This window comes from Podarcis pityusensis, assembly GCF_964106645.2.
Source record: "Podarcis pityusensis genome assembly, chromosome: 12".
Classification (NCBI taxonomy): domain Eukaryota; kingdom Metazoa; phylum Chordata; class Lepidosauria; order Squamata; family Lacertidae; genus Podarcis; species Podarcis pityusensis.
Genome location: NC_138037.1, coordinates 24895737 through 24916627, shown reverse-complemented (window position 1 = coordinate 24916627; position 20891 = coordinate 24895737). Strand labels below are relative to the sequence as shown.

General features: G+C 42.4%; 1 protein-coding gene across 1 annotated transcript in view; it reads right to left on the bottom strand.

The window, feature by feature from the left end:
- CUBN (cubilin) overlaps positions 1 to 20891 on the bottom strand; it is a gene marked incomplete at its 5' end in the record, with an annotated part of 134664 nt that overhangs the window by 93759 nt on the left and 20014 nt on the right. Inside the window, 12 exons of the mRNA XM_080976099.1 lie at positions 172 to 358; positions 3436 to 3566; positions 4362 to 4578; positions 4876 to 5038; positions 6938 to 7116; positions 8702 to 8861; positions 15022 to 15212; positions 15308 to 15470; positions 16245 to 16426; positions 18039 to 18273; positions 19063 to 19175; positions 20495 to 20681. Coding sequence (XP_080832225.1) covers positions 172 to 358; positions 3436 to 3566; positions 4362 to 4578; positions 4876 to 5038; positions 6938 to 7116; positions 8702 to 8861; positions 15022 to 15212; positions 15308 to 15470; positions 16245 to 16426; positions 18039 to 18273; positions 19063 to 19175; positions 20495 to 20681 — 2108 coding nt within the window. The remainder of the gene's footprint in view (positions 1 to 171; positions 359 to 3435; positions 3567 to 4361; positions 4579 to 4875; positions 5039 to 6937; positions 7117 to 8701; positions 8862 to 15021; positions 15213 to 15307; positions 15471 to 16244; positions 16427 to 18038; positions 18274 to 19062; positions 19176 to 20494; positions 20682 to 20891) is intronic.

The window sequence follows — 20891 nt, the reverse complement described above, 5'->3', positions numbered from 1 at the left end:
TGATGGACAATCAGCCTGACCAGGTAGAAGACAGCTCCTTACGTTGCAATGGATATTTAGTGTACGGTGTTCAGGGATACCGGCTGGAAGAGGGAGCATCTTAGGTACATTACAAGGTGAAGTGGATTCATGAACCTGTAAGATATTACTATGAAGATCTCAGAAACTTGCCTGAGTTCTACGTAATCACTTGAACACCTGGCCCCTTCCTCCAAAGAGAAGTTGGTGAAGTGCAAAGCAATCTGTTTGTTGTTCCCCACGTGGATCCTATAGATGCATGTCATTCGGTTGGGATAGTGGCCAGGATAGTTTGGAGATGTTAACTCACCGGATGCCTCCGTGTATTCATGTGAACAGACTTGAAAGGAAATGGAACGAAACAGACAGGCAATGTTTAAAAGACATTGGAAATCTTGGCCTCATTGAAAAGATTTCATAGGATACAAAGAGTTGGAAACAACCCCTGTTGCTAACCCACCACCTCCCCCCAAAATGAACTATTTTTGCTTGTTCTTTGCTATCGCTTTAAGCTAAAATGCATCTATCAAGACCGAAGATTCAAAGAAGATTTCACCTATTTATATATGACTTACAGAAATTTCATCTAGACAAAAAAAGTTTTTAATAATAATAATAATAATTTAAAAAAAACAAGGGATGGTAAGGACTTCATCCTCGGCTTAAACCAAGTTCTTTTCTTCTTTTCTGCTGTTTTCTTTTCTGCTTTTTCTGGAAGACCAAATCAGGACAGGTTCACATAGCTAGCGAGAGATAACGGCAGGAGCAAAAACGACCCAGGCACATGGTTCACAGAACACTAGATGTCAGAGCATCCTTCTCTGACCTGTGGCCCTTCCCCAACTTCTCTTGACTCCAGCTCCCATCAGCCCCAGCCAGCCCATCCAACAGTCAGGTGTGATGGGAGGTGGAGATCAAAAACACATAAGCTGCCCTGCAGCCCCTGATCTATCTTGCTGACCTCAGGTGTTGCGTGGAGGTAGGCTTGGGACAAATCAGCTTCAAACAGCAATCCAGTTGGCTAGTGTGCTTAACAGCTGGCAGTCCCACATAGGGAGGAATTCAGCATTCAAGCCTGGCTGTAACTAGCCCATGATTAATTGAGGCTTGCCTTCTCCCAACAGGGCCGCAGCTAGTGACTGATGATAATGTCAGGGAAGAGGAGATCTTACTTAGTCCTTGGATTTTGAGTGAGCAAAGGCTGGCGATGAATGTCAAGCTGGGAAATGCTGTGCTAGAGAGAAAACCTAGGCCCTGATTCAAGCACTAAAATATATCCATCTTGTGCAGATGGAGCCCCAGTTTGAGGTTTCCCATTGCAAAGTAGGTGGGCAGTTCCTATTACAATGTCTTTTGTGAAAATATGTGCTATCCTTCTAGTAGCATGTGCATATAGTTAAGGGGAAATGTGCTTCTCTCTCTCTCTCTCTCTCTCTCTCTCTCTCTCTCTCTCTCTCTCCTCTCTTCTTGAAGAAACCAATTAACTCTAAATTTAAATATTATCTCTTCTGTGCAGTTCTTCCACAGTAAATGAGGATGGATCTTGAAACCTAAGCAGCGATGGTGTGGTTGCCTAATGCTTAGTGCGCTTATTTTGTTTAGAGCTGCACAGTGTTCAGAGGAGATTAAAGACAGATGAATATAAAACTAAAACATCCTGCTTGGCTAATGTCCTTCCATGTAAATATCTCCAGCACTATTACAGTAACTCTTCCTTTTTCATTTCCCAACTGGAACAGAGGTACCCTATTCAGTAACACAGCATCCAGCTCCTAGATTAAATGCTATCCATGTGAATTATAAATAGTGCATGCACAAAGTTTTGGGTTGGTGATCTTTGTCAATAACAGGAAATCGCCTGATGTCTTGGTGCTTTTATTAACCATTAGGAGAAACTTTGTGCTTCCATCCATTTTCAGTATATGAATTCCAGCTTGCCCAGGGGAGAGTAAAATAGTACTGAGTAGCTGTGCACAACTTTCTCTGCCAGGGTGTGAAGATGGCTAGACCCTTCTGGTTCTGATCCCTGCCAGTCCAAGCCAGTCCAAAGCTGGCTCTCATGCAAAGGGCAATAAAAGTTGCTGGAAGCTGAACTGTGTAAACAACCAGTGGAAGATTAAAACACCATTTTGTTGTCTCTTTCTTATGCATCATTGTGCAACCGAGAAAATTAAAGCCGGGACATTTCCCTCTCCTGTTCCTCCAGAAACACATTTCAGATCCATTATTTGCCAAGATTCTAATTTTAAAAGCTAGATGAAGGGTCTTGCATTGGGCATGATTTTCCTTTTAATTTGATCTCTCCCTGTCAAAAGAGTTTTGCTACTTTCCCCGAGAGTCCTTTTATCCTAATATTTGCAACCTCCAACTCACCCTGCACCCCCCTACAGAACATACTCTATCTTCTTCTATTATTATTATTTTTTGCAGACAATGGAAGAAAATCTCAGCACTTGAAATCCTGCTGGTACTGGCACAGAGTAACATAATTAACTGACTTAATTTTACCAACTCGGAGAAAAGAAGGAGTCCAAACAAAGACCCTTTGTGGGTAAGTTCAAAAGCAAGCCCGTTTAGAAACATTCAGCCACAGACATTTCAAATTGAATCTTTATCCCTCTGCAGCTTGGAGTGAATGCATTTGCCAGGCATGACATTCCTTGCCAGCCTTTGCTCACTCAAAATCCAAGGACTAAGTAAGATCTCCTCTTCCCTGACATTATCATCAGTCACTAGCTGCAGCCCTGTTGGGAGAAGGCAAGCCTCAATTAATCATGGGCTAGTTACAGCCAGAGGGACGCGGGTGGTGCTGTGGGTTAAACCACAGAGCCTAGGGCTTGCCGATCAGAAGGTCAGCGGTTCAAATCCCCACGACGGGGTGAGCTCCCATTGCTCGGTCCCTGCTCCTGCCAACCTAGCAGTTCGAAAGCACGTCAAAGTGCAAGTAGATAAATAGGAACCGCTCAGGCGGGAAGGTAAACGGCGTTTCTGTGTGCTGCTCTGGTTTGCCAGAAGCGGCTTAGTCCTGCTGGCCACATGACCTGGAAGATGTACGCCGGCTCCCTCGGCCAGTAAAGCGAGATGAGCGCCACAACCCCAGAGTTGGTCACGACTGGACCTAATGGTCAGGGGTCCCTTTACTTTTACTAGTTACAGCCAGGCTTGAATGCTGCATTCCTCCCTATGTGGGACTGCCAGCTGTTAAGCACACTAGCCAACTGGATTGCTGTTTGAAGCTGATTTGTCCCAAACCTACCTCCACGCAACACCTGAGGTCAGCAAGATGGATCAGGGGCTGCAGGGCAGCTTACGTGGCAAACACATCCCCACCCACCCTAGCATCTGCTTCCCAAGAAGCCAGTCTCAGGGAACCTAACAAGAACACCGGTCCTGGACACAGTGATTGTCAAAGCGTACCTGTAGATGAATTCAACGAAACATAATTAACCGAGAACCCTTCAGAGGCAATATTGCGGTTTGTCACAAAAGATAACATTAACGTGTTGCCACCGCTGGTCATAGATGGTGGGACCGACCTCCCACAGTACCTGAGACAAAACAATTATAAATAGCATATAACGGACCTGTTAGATCAACCCCCTTTTGAGACCCATTTTCAAATCCCTACTTAGCCATAAAGCTCACTGGGTGACCTTGGACCAGTCACCAACTCTCTGCCTAACCTACCTCACAGGGTTTTTGTGGGGATTCGGGGAGGGGAAGAACCATGGGACCATCTTGAGCTCTTTGGGGGAAAGGCGAGATATAAATGCAATAAACAAACAAATATAAAATAACCTCTGGTGGAAAAATGTGCAATCGAGTATGTCACCACCATACATTTGAAAATGTTCAGTTAATATTTTAGCCTTCAAAGTAGTAAGGAGCAGAAAAATTGGACTGTTCTGTTTTACCATACCTTAAAGAGGATGGCTGGCAAAGTTGTGACAAAGAAAGGACAGGGTATTGATTAAAGTTAGATAGTGGATGATGATGATGATGATAGTATAATTCGTACCCTGCCCATCTGTGTTGCCCCAGCCACTCTGAAGGGTTTAAAAGGTTGTAAAACAGCTTGATGTGATAGCAGGCTACATCAAGGACACTTACAGTCGTGTACCTGTTTACTCACAAGTTGCACTGAATTCTATAGGATTTATTCCTCCATATTAGCATGTGTGGCAGGTGCTGGGAATCTTTGGCCCTCCAGAAGTTATTGAACTGCAACTCCCATCAGCCTTAGCAAACACTGTCAATGGCAAAGGGATGATGGGAGCAACATCTGGAGAGCCAAAAGCTCCCCACACCTGCTGTATCAGATTGCAGATTTTATATATACATACCGCCCCAGCGTTGTCATAGTGCTGTTGTCATAGATTTCAAGGTAATCTCTGTTGCAGTTATAATCAAATTCCAAGTAGAAATATGAAAAGGTCAGACGGATCAAGTGACCAGGCTGAACTAAGATGGTCCATGCACATCTGACACCATGCGGGTAGATCGTTGGGTAGCCAGGACTTGAGATGATTCCATTTGGTTCTGTGAGAGTCCCTCCACATGCTATACCACAGAGGAAAACAGGGTAGAAATCAAGGCATCACAAGGCAGCTATGGAGACAGTTAATAAATCCTTAAAGCAGTTTGATTATAATATACTTTTTTGTTAAAAACTTTCTAACTTTATAGAAAAGCGTTTGCATTGTGCATTTAAGCCCTTTGTAACGACTGTACTTTCTCCAGAAAAAGTGCATTTAATTATACAATTTAATTGCTTTTCATTACATCAGTCCAGGTAATTTGGTGACAATGGCGGGGAGTCAAAAGGAGAGAGAGTGGGGGAAGGGAGGCAACATTTACCTGCATCCAAAGACTTGTATTCAGCTAGGAAGCCAAGGTTTTCAGCAGAAGAAGCTCTGAATTTGATATATAGATTGTTACGCATAGATTGAATTACTGAAGGCACAGTTTCGCCACAGTATTTCCCCAAGGAAGGAGCATTCACATTGTTTCCATCTCTGACCTGCAAGGGGGCAAATGTGCAGAACTCGTGAAATAGCTGCCACATTAAGCATACATAGGAAGCAGGCATGTACAGAGTCAGGCCATGTGTCCAGGTCAGCTGTCTATCAGCTCCATCTGGTATGCAGGCTGAGACACTACTTGCCCGCAGACTGTCTCGCCAGAGTGGTACATGCTCTAGTTATCTCTTGCTTGGACTATTGCAATGCGCTCTATGTGGGGCTACCTTTGAAGGTGACCCGGAAATTACAACTAATCCAGAATGTGGCAGCTAGACTGGTGACTGGGAATGGCTGCCGAGACCATATAACACCGGTCCTGAAAGACCTACATTGGCTCTCAGTATGCTTCCAAGCACAATTCAAAGTGTTGGTGCTGACATTTAAAGCCCTAAACCAGGCATAGGCAAACTTGGCCCTCCAGATGTTTTGGGACTACAGTTCTCATCATCCCTGACCCCTGGTCCTGTTAGCTAGGGATGATGGGAGCTGTAGTCCCAAAATATATGGAGGGCCAAGTTTGCCAATGCCTGCCCTAAACAGCCTCAGCCCAGTATACCTGAGGGAGTGTCTCCACCCCCATCATTCTGCCCGGACACTGAGGTCCAGTGCTGAGGGCCTTCTGGTGGTTCCCTCACAGGGAACCAGGCAGAGGGCCTTCTCGGTGGTGGCACCTGCCCTGTGGAATGCCCTCCCATCAGTTGTCAAGGAAATAAACAACTATCTGTCTTTTAGAAGACATCTGAAGGGAGCCGTCCGGAGTGGCTGGGGAAACCCAGCCAGATGGGCAGGGTATGAATAATAAATCATCATCATCATCATCATCTACACACTGAGTGGCAGTGGCTTTCCAGGGTTTCACTCAAATATTTCAGGGATTGAACCAAGGACCTCCTGCATGCAAAATTGCTCTCTACCCATGGGTGATGGTCCTTCAGCTACTGTAAAGGTAAAGGTAAAGGGACCCCTGACCGTTATGTCCAGTCACGGATGACTCTGGGGTTGCTGCGCTCATTTCGCTTTACTGGCCGAGGGAGCCGACATACAACTTCCAGGTCATGTGGCCAGCATGACAAAGCCGCTTCTGGCGAACCAAAGCAGCGCACGGAAACACCATTTACCTTCCCGCCAGAGCGGTACCTATTTCTACTTGCAGTTTGCCATGCTTTCGAACTGCTAGGCTGGCAGGAGCAGGGACCGAGCAACAGGAGCTCACCCTGTTGCGGGGATTCGAACCGCCGACCTTCTGATCAGCAAGCCCTAGGCTCTGGCCCACAGTGCCACCCACGTCCTACTGTAGTGCTACTGTAGTGGAATGTTATTCTTTTCACACTTAAAGGTGGCCCTACCTAATCCATGCTTTCCAAAACAATAACAGAACCGAAATGCGGCTCTCCTTCTCTAAATTTTGTAGTGCATTTCTCCATCCAAGTAATGTGTGCAAAAATGCATGTGCTGGAGTAAAGTGCACATATTAATGAAAACAACATACCAAAAAATCATTACATTACGGGGAGGTGTTTTGCAATAATGTGTACAGTAAGCCAAATTGCACAGAAATGTGTGTATTTTAGGAGAAATTTACTGATGAATTTTCATTAGGACTTTCAAAATAATTGCAAACAGATGTGGAAACATGGAGAGCTGTATTTAAGATTGAAAAATAAAAATAAAAACAGAAAACGGACAGATTCACCCAACTTTGAAGTACTCTATTCTGTCTCTCTTTCACTCCTGCCTCCCTCATTTGAACCCTAAATATGTTTCCTCAGAATAAAAGTCCCATCAGTTTTACAGGAACTGACACTTAGAATTGAGATCTAAGTCTATTGGTAAAATTGAACTCAATAAACCAACATTTATATTTGGGTTTCTTTCTTTTTTTAAAAAAGACACTTCACCTCAACATAATCCAATTCACAACTGCTGATGTTATGAAGCCGAAAGTCAGTGAAGTTCAGAATCACTCGATGGCCTTCTGGCTGAGAGATGATCCACTCGCAGATCTTGTAATGAGACAATGGCCTGGTATAATAGGGTGATCTGATGACACCTTCACCGGACAAAGCTCCTCCACAGGCTGCCAATAGAAATGGACCATTAGTAATTCTACTGATAATACTAGGAAGCAGTTTCAAACCAGGGTGGATAAACATCAATGGCTTTTTAAAATAAATAAATCAATAAATAATCAGATTTTTAAAAATTTAAATCAGATTTTTAAAATAAAATGCTTTTGGGGGAAAACTCTTTCTAAAGATAGTTTTCTATTTAAGTTACATTACAGTCCAAAGGCTATTCATCAGGAAATAAGGATTTGTTTTAATTTTTTCATGTGTGCTAAAACTCGGTCTAAGTTTTTTTTAAAAAAGAATTTGTTTAACCACATCAGTTAACAAACATGGATACATATGCTATAATGTAATTTTTTTAGTTAAATGAATTGTTTAAATTGTTATTAAAGAAACGATTATTTTTCTTCTTCCAATAAAGTACAGTAGAAATATACTTAACTTATTAAACCTCACAATAATTTCATAATTATCTGTCTATGTATTTCTAATAGTATACCCAAATCAGTAATTTTTTATATAACTGTAAAAACTACTCTGAAAATTTATTATCCCAAAAATGAAACCTTCACCTGGTTGTAAATATTAAAATTATACCAGCAAGGATGAGTCTTTCTGTAAAAATAAATAAATAAATAAATAAATAAATAAATAAATAAATAAATAAATTTCTGTAAAAATAAATAAATGATTTAAATCAAATCCACCCTGTTTCAAACCAAACAAAACTACTGATCCAAATTCAAACAAAACTATTGATCCAAATTCAATATTGTACACACTGACTGGCAGTGGCTCCCCAGGGTTTCAGAGAGAAAACTCTACCTAGACATGCTAAAGATCAAACCTGAGTCCTACCGCATGTTCCATCACCTACCTGGGATACTTATAGCTATAGTCCATAGTGTGCTCCATCATGATGACGTGTGAGAACCTGGTAATGTCTTCTCTTTCCCCTATCAACTTTATTTAAAAGTAATTGAAACCTAGGGTGCTGCCTTATACTGAGTCAGACCATTGGTCCATAAAGCTCAGTGTGACCTACCTGGCTGGCAGTGGAGCTCCAGGATATCAGGGAGAAGTCATTCCCAGTCCTACTTGGAGATGCAAGTAATTGGACCTTGGCCAGTGGTTCTCAACCTGTGGGTCCCCAGATGTTGTTGGACTACAACTCCCATCATCCCTGAGCTCTGGCCTTGCTAGCTAGGGATGATGGGAGTTGTAGTCCAACAACATCTGGGGACCCACAGGTTGAGAACCGCTGACCTAGGCCCTTTTGCGTGCAAAAGCATATGCTCTACCACTGAGCTACAACTCTTTACCACATCTCAGGTTGTCCATGGAATTTCACTTTAGAATTGATTAATAAATCTTTAGAGAGATTGACTAATGAAACCTGAATTCGCTCCATCAGAGTTTTTCTCATGTCTAGTCCTATAAACACCAACAGACACCAGTGAGTTCTATGGGAGAAAATACATAACGGCCCACCCACAGGGGGGTGTTGCACAGGTAAGGGATAATAATTTGCTCAGTTGATTTTCTCCTGGGTTCAAGTGAGGACTCACGGCATTTATGAACCATTTCCCTTACCGACATCATAAACAGCCCTGAAGCTAGATCTTTGTACTGAGGTATCGGACTTGAACTTGACCCAGAGGTTGCTGCCATGGGAAGTGATAGCTGAAGGAAGTGTATTGTTGCCACAGAACTTGTTGATTAAGGGGTCCATCTCAGTGTCACCATCCCGGACCTAGACCACAAAAGAAGATGAAACCACTGAAAAGGTAAGCATCAACCAGAACCATCTTTTCAAGGGAATGGCTGGGTGTGCCCCAGACCAATTCAAATTCCAGTTCAAGAAACAACAACATTCAAACACACCTGCTGCTTACCAAACTGGTGTCTCCCATATTGGCTGCTGAAGAAGGTAGAAAGGTGATTTTAATCTTTACATGTAAGCTGTTAAAGATCTGGCAACCTCTCCTCTTAGTCCCTCTGAATCATTCACAAATCTCTAGTGGCTAGAGGAACCATTCACAAGTTAGATGGTGTTATTTCAGATATGCCTGCACCAGTGCCGGATTTACGTGTAAGCTAAACAAGCTATAGCTTAGGGCCCCACTCTCATGGGGGCCCCAAAAAAATTTAAAGGAAAAAAACACCTGGATGTACATTTCCAAAATATAAGATAAAAAAAACCAAATAAAATAAAACCTACACACAGCAACAGTGTTTTGTGTTGTGTAGCTCCTATGATGTAAGTAATGGGCCCCGCCTGCCAGCCTGCGCCCTAAAATAACACTGGTTTGCTCATTTGTGTATCAATTACTTTGATAAAACACATATTTTGTTATGTGCAAATAGCTTTAGATACCTGTTACGTCCATATAGCATATATTCAACACAAAAAAGTGACAATTTGTTGTTGACAAAGGACAGCTGGACATATAAAGGGCCCCATTACCTTAAGTAGCTTAAGGCCTTATCAAACCTAAATCCAGCCCTGGCCTGCATCCTGGCACACTCTTCATGAAAGCCTTAATGAAAGAAATGATGAGAACGGAGGGGAAATACCAGAACAAACCAGTAACACAGGACCTCATCTGCCACTAGTGCTAAACTAGCCGTGATGGCAGCCATGGGATTGGCAAGTGTGTGTAAGCTTTTTAAAATGTAAATCTGTTGGGAAGGGATCCAGAGCACACAACTACTACTGGGAGAGGTGGGGGGGTGTTACAGGAGCTTTAATGTTTCACCCCCACACTGTGGTGCTGATCCAGACTGGACATACACCACTTGTGTTGTGGGAATGGGGAAAGCTTCCGCTTGCTCCAACTGCACATAGATCCAGTTTGAGACAACAGCATGGGGCAAAGAGTTCAAGCCCTTGCCCCCTGCTCCATGTCAAAATCCTGTATCACAGAACAAGCCTGCAATCTATTAAAAAAAAGAATCACACATTTGTGTGTGCCCCATTTGTACTAATGGACCAGCCTCCACTGGAAATGTGCTAAACCTTTGTCTTGGGTAGAATGCAACCTGAAAACAGTGGAAGGATAAACCACCTTAATCTCAGTTCACAGCTGTTAATAGATTTCTGATTTATTTTAAACATGCTGGTATAATGTGACCCATAAAGTCCTGCATAGCCAGGGACTGACATACCTGTATAATTTTAATCCTTAGGCTAGTATCAGATTGACCTTTCTGCATGAAATATCCTGCTATCATGGTAAGATATCTGAGCAGCACCATCTTCTTAGTGATCCCAGGCACTAAGGGCTGTTCTCGTGTGTTTTCAATTAAAAATATGCCGTGTCACATTTCTGAAACATCTGTGTGCCTCCATTATACTGAGCTGCAATTAGACACAGCTTTCTGGGGTGCATTTAAGTGTGTCCGTGACAATGAAACTGAAAGAAGAAGCCACTTAAGAATAGCTGGCGTACACCATACAGAGTGGCATGTACACACAATGTACAATATAATCCATACTACATGCACTTGTGCATGGGATTCCCCTCTAAATAGGGAGGTATATATAAAAAGTGTCATACAAATAACTTGCTGTTGATAGCACCGGCACACTCTGGCTGAAAAAAAAAGCACCTGTTATATTTGGTCTTTGTCGAGCATTTATTCTGATTTGTTTGCGGGAAGGTTATAGGATAACAAGCACTCATCTCGATCTCATTTGTGGGGTGTTTGTATGTCTTTCCATTAATCATTTGTTTGTGCCAAACTTTTCAGTGCATTTCTGCATCACTTTCCTAACAGCAAAAAGTCTGGGTTTCTTTTTAAAGTGGATTTGCTGCGCTGGGGGCGGCAGAGCATTACATCTACTTTAATTGCAGAAACCTAAATTGACAATACACACTTGAGCCTCTCTTGAAAAACAGTGGCAGTCTGGAGGTACCCTACATGACCTGCATAATAGCCTTTCAATGAACTTTCATGGAAAGGAAAACAATAGCAAGAAACATCTCCCCACCTCTCGTTAGGATGCTTTAAAGCAGTTCCAGTATTGGGTAGTTAGCCATTTTTTATAGTGTTCTGTGCTTCCATTCCTCAGCTGAGTGGATGTGCAAGGAATCAGGGTGCCAGGAGTTGCCAAAGAAATGCAGACACATCAGAACAAAGCTACACTTCCTGCATTTGATCGCCAAATAACAAGGTAAATGCTTTGCTGAATTAACACAAAGTGATTGGGCCTGGCAGAAACAGTTTTGTTCCTCTTGTTGCAGTGGATTTCACTGCCGTTTTGCCAGCAATTAGGGGAGGGAATTATGAGCCCAAACAAACAGAAGCTGTCTGTTTTCATTACACACCAGGCTTCCCCTTGATTTGGAAATTAATTACACTTCGTTCCAAGCAATGTCAAAGGAAGGAAGGAAGGAAGGAGCAATGTTATTACAGCAACAAGCCAAAGCTGTAGATAACAGTTCGGTTTATATTAAAGATAGTCCACAGGAACCCTTTCACATTTTTCCACCCTCAAAAGGCAAGTTTCAAGCTATATAAAGACAAATGAGTCAGCTGATCCCCAGATGATGGCTGAGACCCAAAGAGCCTGAAGCGAGGGGTTTTCAGTAGCATGGGGAAATTTTTGACTGCTGTTTTTGAACAGCTGTCCTGATGCCACATGGAAACTAGATGTGGAACCCCCCCCCCAGATTTTTTTTACTGGAATTTAAAGTCTTTATTTTATTTTAAAGACCACCTCAACTCTTTTGGATATACTTTAGAATAACAGAGTATATTAATAAACTAATTCATATTCAGGAAAAAGCTCAAGTTAATCAGACACAGCAAAAGTGCTTGGCCTCCTGGATTTGAAATTATATTATCATGCATCTTGCTTAGGATGGATTAAAGACTGGGTCATGCTAAGAAATACGGAGATTCTAGACTTGGAAGGATGGAACAACCGCTACGCTTGGCACGCCTACCTAGTTTATGATAAGGTGGCTGTAAATAAGGACTTCCTGAAGCATATAATCAGGAAGTCATTATACAAGGCTTAGGCGAATTACCGATGGCTCTTAGAACCAAAGATACCCTGGTGGGTATCTCCCTTAGAAGTTGTAACCATGAAAAAGCAAAATATGGGAAAGGGTTGGTCAACATATGAACAGCTATTAGTTAAAGAGCAAGGTGATGTAAGATTAAAACCCTATGAAGAAATTAAGAATTACTGTAATAGTTGGCTACAATATTACCAAGTAGTGCACTGTTTTAAAGAAGACAAAAAATTGGATTTGAAAAGAAAACATCAAAATTACAAAGTGAACTCCTACAACCAAATAAGAGACGAATATCGAGAATGTATAGTTTACTCCTGGAATGGGAACTGAAAGATGAAATAATAAAATAAACAATGATAAAATGGTCACAAGATCTAGGCCAGACAATTCACCTAGCTAGATGGAGAACCGATATAAATTTTACGGCTTGCAATTTGATAAAAGAAAATATAATGAAGATGTTTTACCACTGGTATGTCACTCCAGTAAAATTAGCAAGGATTTATTTTTTTAAAAAATCAAATCTCTGCTGGAAATGTAAATCAGAGGAAGGGACTATGTGCCATATGTGGTGGGGGTACAAGGTGGTCAAACAATTTTGGACATCGGTACATGAAGAGCTAAAAAAGATATTCAAGAGTTCAATTTCTAAAAAGCTGGAAGCATATTTGCTGGGCTTAATAACGAGTGACATCCCCAAGGACAAAAGGAATGTATTTCTTTATGCAACAGCAGCGGCCAGATTATTAATGGGGGAAAAACGGGGGGGGGGGGGGAAACAACCCACAAATATCAGAATGGAGAGCTAAAATCTGTGAATTTGCTGAGATGGCAAAATTAACGGCAACAATTAGGGGCTGCTCAAATCAAAAAATCAACAAAGAGTGGGAGTGTGTAAAGGAATATATAGAAAGATTAGGATTTAGAGTTTAAATTTAATATGCAATAGGTAAACCACGGAAGGAGACAAGACGTACTATAATATATATGGAATAATAAATATAAACTTCGGTTAACACAACGAGGAATAATATTGTGTAAAGAAGATCTCACATGGGTGAAGGGAAGTAACGAGTATGGGGGGAGGGAGATATTGGGGCACATCTGGAAAACTATCAAAGATATATATGTGACCTAAGAGGTTAAAATGATGGAGTCTAAAGAATAATATTAATGAAGAGCAAAATAAGGGATTTTGTGAAAAATCTGGCACACCTGAAAACAAATGAGAAATGCTCTTGACTGTATTTAGGTTATTATGATTGTAAAACCTTCTGATGTTAAAATTGTATAAAATTTATAATAATAAAGAAAATTTATATTAAAAAGTGCTTGGACGTGTATAAAAGAATACTGTATGTCATTTTAGCCATCTACACACACACACACACACACACACACACACTTTAATCAGTAGAGTGCCAGTGAATAGAATTTCAGTTAGCTAAGTTGATTACATCTAGAACCAAACACCATTTCCCTATAAAGCAGTTGCTAAATTCGGGGTTAGCTGTAGCCTTAACTCAGGTGTGGGGAAACTTTGGCCCTCTTCAGATGTTGCTGGACTACAACTCCCATCATCCCTGACCATTGCCCATGCTTTCTGGGACCGATGGGAGTTGTAGTCATCAACATCTGGAGATGTTCCTCACACCTGTTTTAATTGATGTGAGATCATTTCCATAGTTAAGATTTCCCAGATTTTGTCTTATCTTCCCTTTGATAGTTGGAGGCCTTTAATTCTCCTCCCCCCATTTTCTTGCAATTCTTAGTTTCAAGAGAAGTTTCTGCAGAGGGATAAGTTTCTCCTCCTTGAGGGAGGAGAAACAAATCTACAGCCCCATAGATTTAGGGAACAAATTACATAATTATTTGAATCTGGCCAATATATATTTTGGACCCAATATTACTGTTGGCCGTTTTAGCACCTGAGAACCATGCATCTTTTATACTTCTATAACAGCTTCTGTCCTGCTGGGTCAGGCCAAAGGCCCAACTAATCTAGCATCCTGTTATCACAGTGAGCACCCAGATGCCTGGATGCAATCATCACTCTCCCCACTTGTGATTCCAACAACTGGCATTCAGAGGTAAGGAGCATAGCCATCATGGCACTCCATTCTGTGCTGGGAGAAGCTACTCCTGGTGCAATTCTGCCTTCTATGCACCTCTTAAAGTCACAGGGCCCTTTGCAGAATACGGCTCTGGCAAAGCAAACTCACTGAGCAATGCTTATCCTTATCTTGTATTTGGCACACTGCAACTTGAGCACTCAATCATACGGAGATGATAAAGAGTCAGTCTTATCATAGTTATGTTTCTGTGCTGATCTACCTTTGCCTTTTGTTGATTGATGAGATAACTTGTCCTCTGTGGCTTTTGGACCCTAATGAAGTTGAATGTCTATTTCCTTGCATATCCTAAGCCAGAAACTCTTCTCCACCATTTTTTTTTGGTGCAGAGATATTCTAGAGATGCTTGAATAGATCTCCTATCACTTTCAATTTCTTTTATAAAGTATCATGAGCCCCTTCAAAATATACCAGGACCACGGACCAGAGGGAGAAGGGGTTACCCAGAAGGTTGCTGGCCAGTAACTCCTAAGGTACCCATGGAAGGTCTTCCTTAATGGTGCAGATAGGGTTGATTTCAATCAGGAAAATATTGCAGGGAAAAAGGGATAAAACACCTCTCCTCCAGCATGCCACTATCTCGTCCAAACCAGGATAATCCCCACCACGATTGTTTTTTAAATAGATGTTAAAAGATGGGGAATCCCATCACATCTTTAACAAATGTCTCATCTCATTTGGCCCATCCTCCTCTTCCTCCTCCTCTCAAAGCCAACCTTCCAGCTCTACAATGTGATGATTCTATCAAAGTCACCTCAACGTAGTTCCAATTGCAGCTGGGATGACTGTCCAACTCCAGGTGTGTAAAATTGAGGATCATTTTTTCACCAGGTGGTTGTCGGATGATGTAGATACATTGCCTGTTGTTAAGGTAATGATTGGGCCAGTAGGGGGACAGGATAACCCCACTGCTGCCTGTATAGTTTCCACCACAGTTGGGATCCGCTGCATTGATGAAAAAGAAAAGGTTACTCAAAACAGCATCTGTTTGCCCTGTAAAGAGCTGCAACTGTAGACCCGGTATGCAAAAACACACTTACCGGCTGATGTTGTGTATGTGATATGGAAGCCTCTGTCACTATTAGAACCATCGGAACGGAAATGAACCAAGCCATATGGGCCAGTGGTTTGAAGAGGAGGTGGCAACACAGAGCTGCAATATCTTCCAAGGAGGGGATCTTGAGGGAGGAGACCATCTCGAATCTAAATAAAAGCACCAATCCACATATTCATATCATGTCACACACATATGCACTTAATGGGGTGAACTTAATCCAATTTCTAGTAGCCCCAATGAAACCAAGTTACTCCTGGTTAATTTAAGTCCCATCTAAAAGCACGACTACGGCCACATTCCCACCATGCATTTAAAGCACTAAGATATGACTTTAAACAGTCATGGCTTTCCCCCAAAGAATTCTGGGAGCTGTCAGTATAGCATCTACAGTCGTACCTTGGAAGTCAAATGGAATCCATTCCAGAAGTCCGTTTGAGTTTCAAAACGTTCAAAAACCAAAGCGCATCTTCTGATTGGTTACTGGAAGCTCCTGCAGCCAATCAGAAGCCGCAAAAGCCTTGTCGGACATTCGGCTTCCAAAAATAGTTTGCAACGTTCGGGAGCCAAAACGTTCGAGAACTAAGCTGTTCGAAAACCAAGGTACAACTGTATTTGAAGTTGACATTTATTTAAGCTGCTTATCTGGACAGCTGGAGTCTTTATGCAGGTGTTTGTGACAAAATAATGGTTCAAATTGGATTATACTGGCCTATCAAGGAGAATTACCTCTCCTCACATATGGCAAAGTTTCTAATTTTTAAGTGTTTTCAACTGCCGTTTTATGCACACTTATCTGGAAGTAAATCCCATGGACCTCTGTGGGACTTACTTCTGAGTAGAAATGCATAGGACTGCACCAGTAATCTTCTATCCAAAGCAGCGTGTGTTATGAGTAACATTTTTCTTCTAACAGATTTTACCTCCAGGTAGTCCTGGCTGCAATTATCATGGTGCTCAAGACTCAGTGTGCCAAAAGCAAACGTGATGAGGAGGTTGGGATTGGTCGAGACGATCCAGTAGCAGTCCTTGTTGGGAGGGTAGTTGCCAGGATAGCCAGGTGAATTAATTGAGCCGTAAGTACCAGTCAGCTCACCACCACACACTAAGGGGGAGACAGAAAAATGGGGGATTCTTATTTACATTTTCACCACAGGGAGAAAAGCCACTTGTCCTACTTTGAAACAGACAGCCCTCTATTTGTGAGAGGGCAGTTCTCTCTTTGAACGTGCCCTCTGTTTGAAGGGCTGTCTGTTTCAAGGTAAAGTACCAGAAGGGTATTGAGAGCAGGGCCCTGGATGCTGTCCCTTGATGGACAGCAGTCACACAGGTCACCATCTTCCTCTCTCTAGGGAGTTGAATCACATTTCTATTCATCTCACCAGGTGGGGAAGATGATGACCAAGTGACCCGTGTCACTAAATTTGCTAATTGTTGGTAAATTTGCATCTAGAAATGGAAATTAGCACAGGCACTCTTTTCCCTGCACATTTGTGTCCTCATATGTCCTCTTTTTTTGGTGAAACGTTGTGGCGTTTTTCCTCTTTCTTCAGTGATGAATATGTGGCCACACTAACCACAAGTCATGTGCCCTGAAAACCAGACATCTCAAGACTTCTTGCACCAACCTGAGATGGCATTGTAGCTAGCAGAATAAGCTCTGGGGCATATGATTTTTAAGGGTGCCTGAAATCCTTAGTAAGCACTCAAATACCCTGAGAAGTGAAATACCCCAGGGTCATAGACACACAGAGTACTCTCAATGACATCACTAGGTTGTGGGTTGTTTTTTGTTTTTAAAGAAAACACCTATGCACTGCTGCCCATTCCAATATAAACCAAGCGACATCACTCTTCACTTCATATTCAACTTATAGGCATAGAGTAACACACGTGTTAATCATATATGACAGACACAAGGCTTCCATGTTATTTCCAAACAGAGAATGCATAATATGTGACGTTTTCCTAAGGCAGCAGAATTAGAAGCTATTCACTTTGCTTGCAATTAGTAAACTGTTCAGCTATAAACATAACTAGCTTTTTTTAAAAAAAACTATTTTAAAACAAATGTTTTCAAAATGTGGACTACTGTCTTCAGCTCTGCTTCGTTCAGGGCTCATCCACACAGGAGTTTAATGCAGATTTGAAGCTGCATGTGTCTTAATCCCCACCCCACCCCCCAGCACTGCCTGAATGCCATGCTTCTTATCTAACTGGCAGCCTGCACTTCCTCAGCATTAAATTTGGATTTTCCCTGTTCAGGGAAAACCTGATAAAGGAAGTAAATCCAATATAAAGCTACATGTTACCGAACTCTGGATTGCAATGAAGTGCATTGTGTGTTGGTACATTAAAAAACCTGTCTTAAAAAAAACAACTTTTTTTTAAAATTTTAAATATATATGTCTACGTGCACAGCTAAATAAATAGCTGCACACATGCCCACAACAGACTTTAGGTTTCCAGAACTCGTAGAGTGGGGAAGTACTAATTGAGGGGAGGGAAGAACAACACTCAGCACATGCAACTCATCAAGCAACGCTCAGTAATGTGGTAGGGAAACTTCAAGGCAGATTCCAGAGATATACAATTGAAAGGGCTCACATGTGGGCAATGGCACACAAACGCACACACGGGAAAACTGACTCCCATCTGCATTAATGCCCTAGCGTTGCGGGCACAGTCTTACTTGTCTTCACGCACCACCATCTTACCCGGCTGCCGGGACTCCCAATGAACTGTAAACCCTCGTGCATTCATCATGTGGTCAGAGTGGAGCCAGAAATACAAAGAGTTATGGCTGCTGAAAAGCTCTTCTGGGGTAGAAGACCCACAATATTTCCCTAGTGCGTTTGCTGAAGCCGACTCTCCATCGTGAATCTGGAGAAAGCCTGACCTGCAGCTGATACTCTCCTCCAGCTGGAAGACTGGAAATGTGATCCGCAGGATCTAGCAGGAAAGAACAGAGAGATTCATTTAATTTGCTTGTTTTTTCTATCCGTGGACTATGAGGGCCTCGGCTGAAGGATGATTAGATATTGTTTATATAGTTACACTGTGCAGATTAGATAGCACACCTGTCCACACAGTCATATGTTTGCCAGAACATCTGGAGGTGCTCTATATAATTTCCTGACAAACCCCAGAGCAGGCAGAAGGATTAGCTATTGCGAAAGGTCAAAGGAAGAGATAAAGAGGTGGATATATACAGAAGTTGACCAGGGAATCTAATACCAGACACTCCAAACTATTTTGGTAACCTGATAGCTATTCTGGATTTCATATTATCCCATTTCAACAGGGACACTGAATTCCTCCCAGAAGCTTGGGAGTCCGCAGACTGAACATTCCCCACCACTGCTTTAAATTTCCCAAAGACAGGACTGGTCAGGTCTCAGGCTTGCAGAATCTACATTGATTTATACTAGAACTCCAGGAGACATGAACCAAACCCAGGTGAAAAAGAAAGACCCTCAGAATGAAGCCAAGAAATAACAGAACAGAACTGGGATGCCATCTTCACAAACATCTGCTTCTGGTTCTCCCACTGCCCCAGTTTTCTTCATAATTTGGGGTGGGGTAGTCATTTTGTTGCTGCCATTGTTAAACAACAGAGTCAGAATTCCTTGCCGATCTACTTCCACCCAAAGATCTACCTTCTGGACTCCCTTGCCCTAAGTTTTGTTTTTGTTTTTTTTGCTGTTATGCCCTTTCACCCCCAGGTTGTGCAGCTCTTACCTTGTCGTTTGTAGTCCGAACCACCCAGGCGCAGCTGACCGGCTGATTATATTGCTCAGTGTGATTAAGGTAGCTGAATGAGCCTGACAGGCCTGAAAGTGACCCACCACATGCTGCAGGTATGGAAAAGAGTAAGTAAGTTAATATCAGAAGTTCCTTGAAGGAAATGAGAAATACCTATCAGGATACCTAAAAGATCATCTCATCTCTTACCCAACTAGTCACTGTCCCCTGCAGGAGAAGACCTCCTGTAGATATCAGGTCCCTTCTGTACAATGAAGAAATAGGGTCTTTGGTGTGGTGGCACCTGACCTTTGGAATTCCCTTCACTTACATACCAGACAGGTGACATATCTATTGCCTCTTTGGTGCCTGTTGAAGACCTTCCTTTCTCAACAAGCTCTCTTCAACGGATCAAAATACAGTATTTGGCTCCCATCTGCACTTCCGGGCACAATTCAAACTGTTGGTGCTGACCTTTAAAGCCCTAAACAGCCTCGGTCCAGTATACCTGAAGGAGCGTATCCACCCCCATCACTCAGCCTGGACACTGAGGGCCAGCTCCAGGGGCCTTCTGGTGGTTCCCTCACTGCGAGAAGTAAAGTTACAGGGAACCAGGCAGAGGGCCTTCTCGGTAGTGGCGCCCGCCCTGCGGAACACCCTCCCAACAGATATCACAGAAATAATCAACTACCTGACTTTTAGAAGACATCTGAAGGCAGCCCTGTTTAGGGGAGTTTTTAATGTTGGATGTTTTATCGTGTTTTTAGTATTCTGTTGGGAGCTGCCCAGAGTGGCTGAGGAAACCCAGCCAGATGGGTGGGGTATGTATGTATGTATGTATGTATGTATAAATTTATTATTATTATTATTATTATTATTATTATTATTATACATTTAAAGCAGTATTATACCATTTTAAACAGTCATGGTTTCCCCCAAAAGAATCCTGGGAGCTGAAGTTCTTTAAGGGTGCTGAGAGTTGTTAGGAGATGCTTATTCCCTTCACAGAACTACAATTCCCAGAGTTTCCTGGGAAGAGATATTGATTGTTAAACCACTGTGAGAGTTGTACTTCCATGAAAAGAACAAGGATCACCTAACAGTTCTCAGCACCCTTGTGGTCAAGCAGGGATGCAAAGATACACTGTACAGTCTGAAAGCTGTTCAGGACAAGAAGCTAGGTCTAGGTAAGCAGCTTTAAAGGACTAGTTGGAATTCTGTTTCCCATTGATCGCTGCTAAGTTGACAGCTGCAATGCCACCCTCTGACCACCTGCAGTGGGTGGAGCTATAGTGCATCAAAGAACAGCTTCCTTCTTCAGACAAACTGCCACAATGGCACAGATCACAAAGGCACCCACATCCTGCTGCTAGGGCCTGCCGTTTAGGATCTCTGAGTGCCTTATGACGTTCATTTATGGTGCACTTACCTTGTTGGGGTGTCTGGCATTGAGGTCCAGTCCAACTGCTTGTACATTCACAAGAGTAGCCATTCACCGCATCGGTGCAACTTCCCCCGTGCTGGCAAGGATTGCTGGAGCACTCGTCAATGTTTTCTGTACAGTTGGCACCTGTCCAGCCAGGATGACACTCACAGATGTAGCCAGAGACTGTGGTCTGCAGACATAAAACCAAACAAAAGAGAAACCAAACACATATGAGTCTACTACTACCATAACCTAGAAGCAGTTTCAAGGTACTTCAGACCATGTTGAACAAGTTTTGTATGCATGGTTGCTATATGCTTAATAATAATAATTTTTGCGTCCCATCTTTCCTTCTTCAGGAGCCCAGGTTGACATGCAGCAAACAGAATATATAAAAACC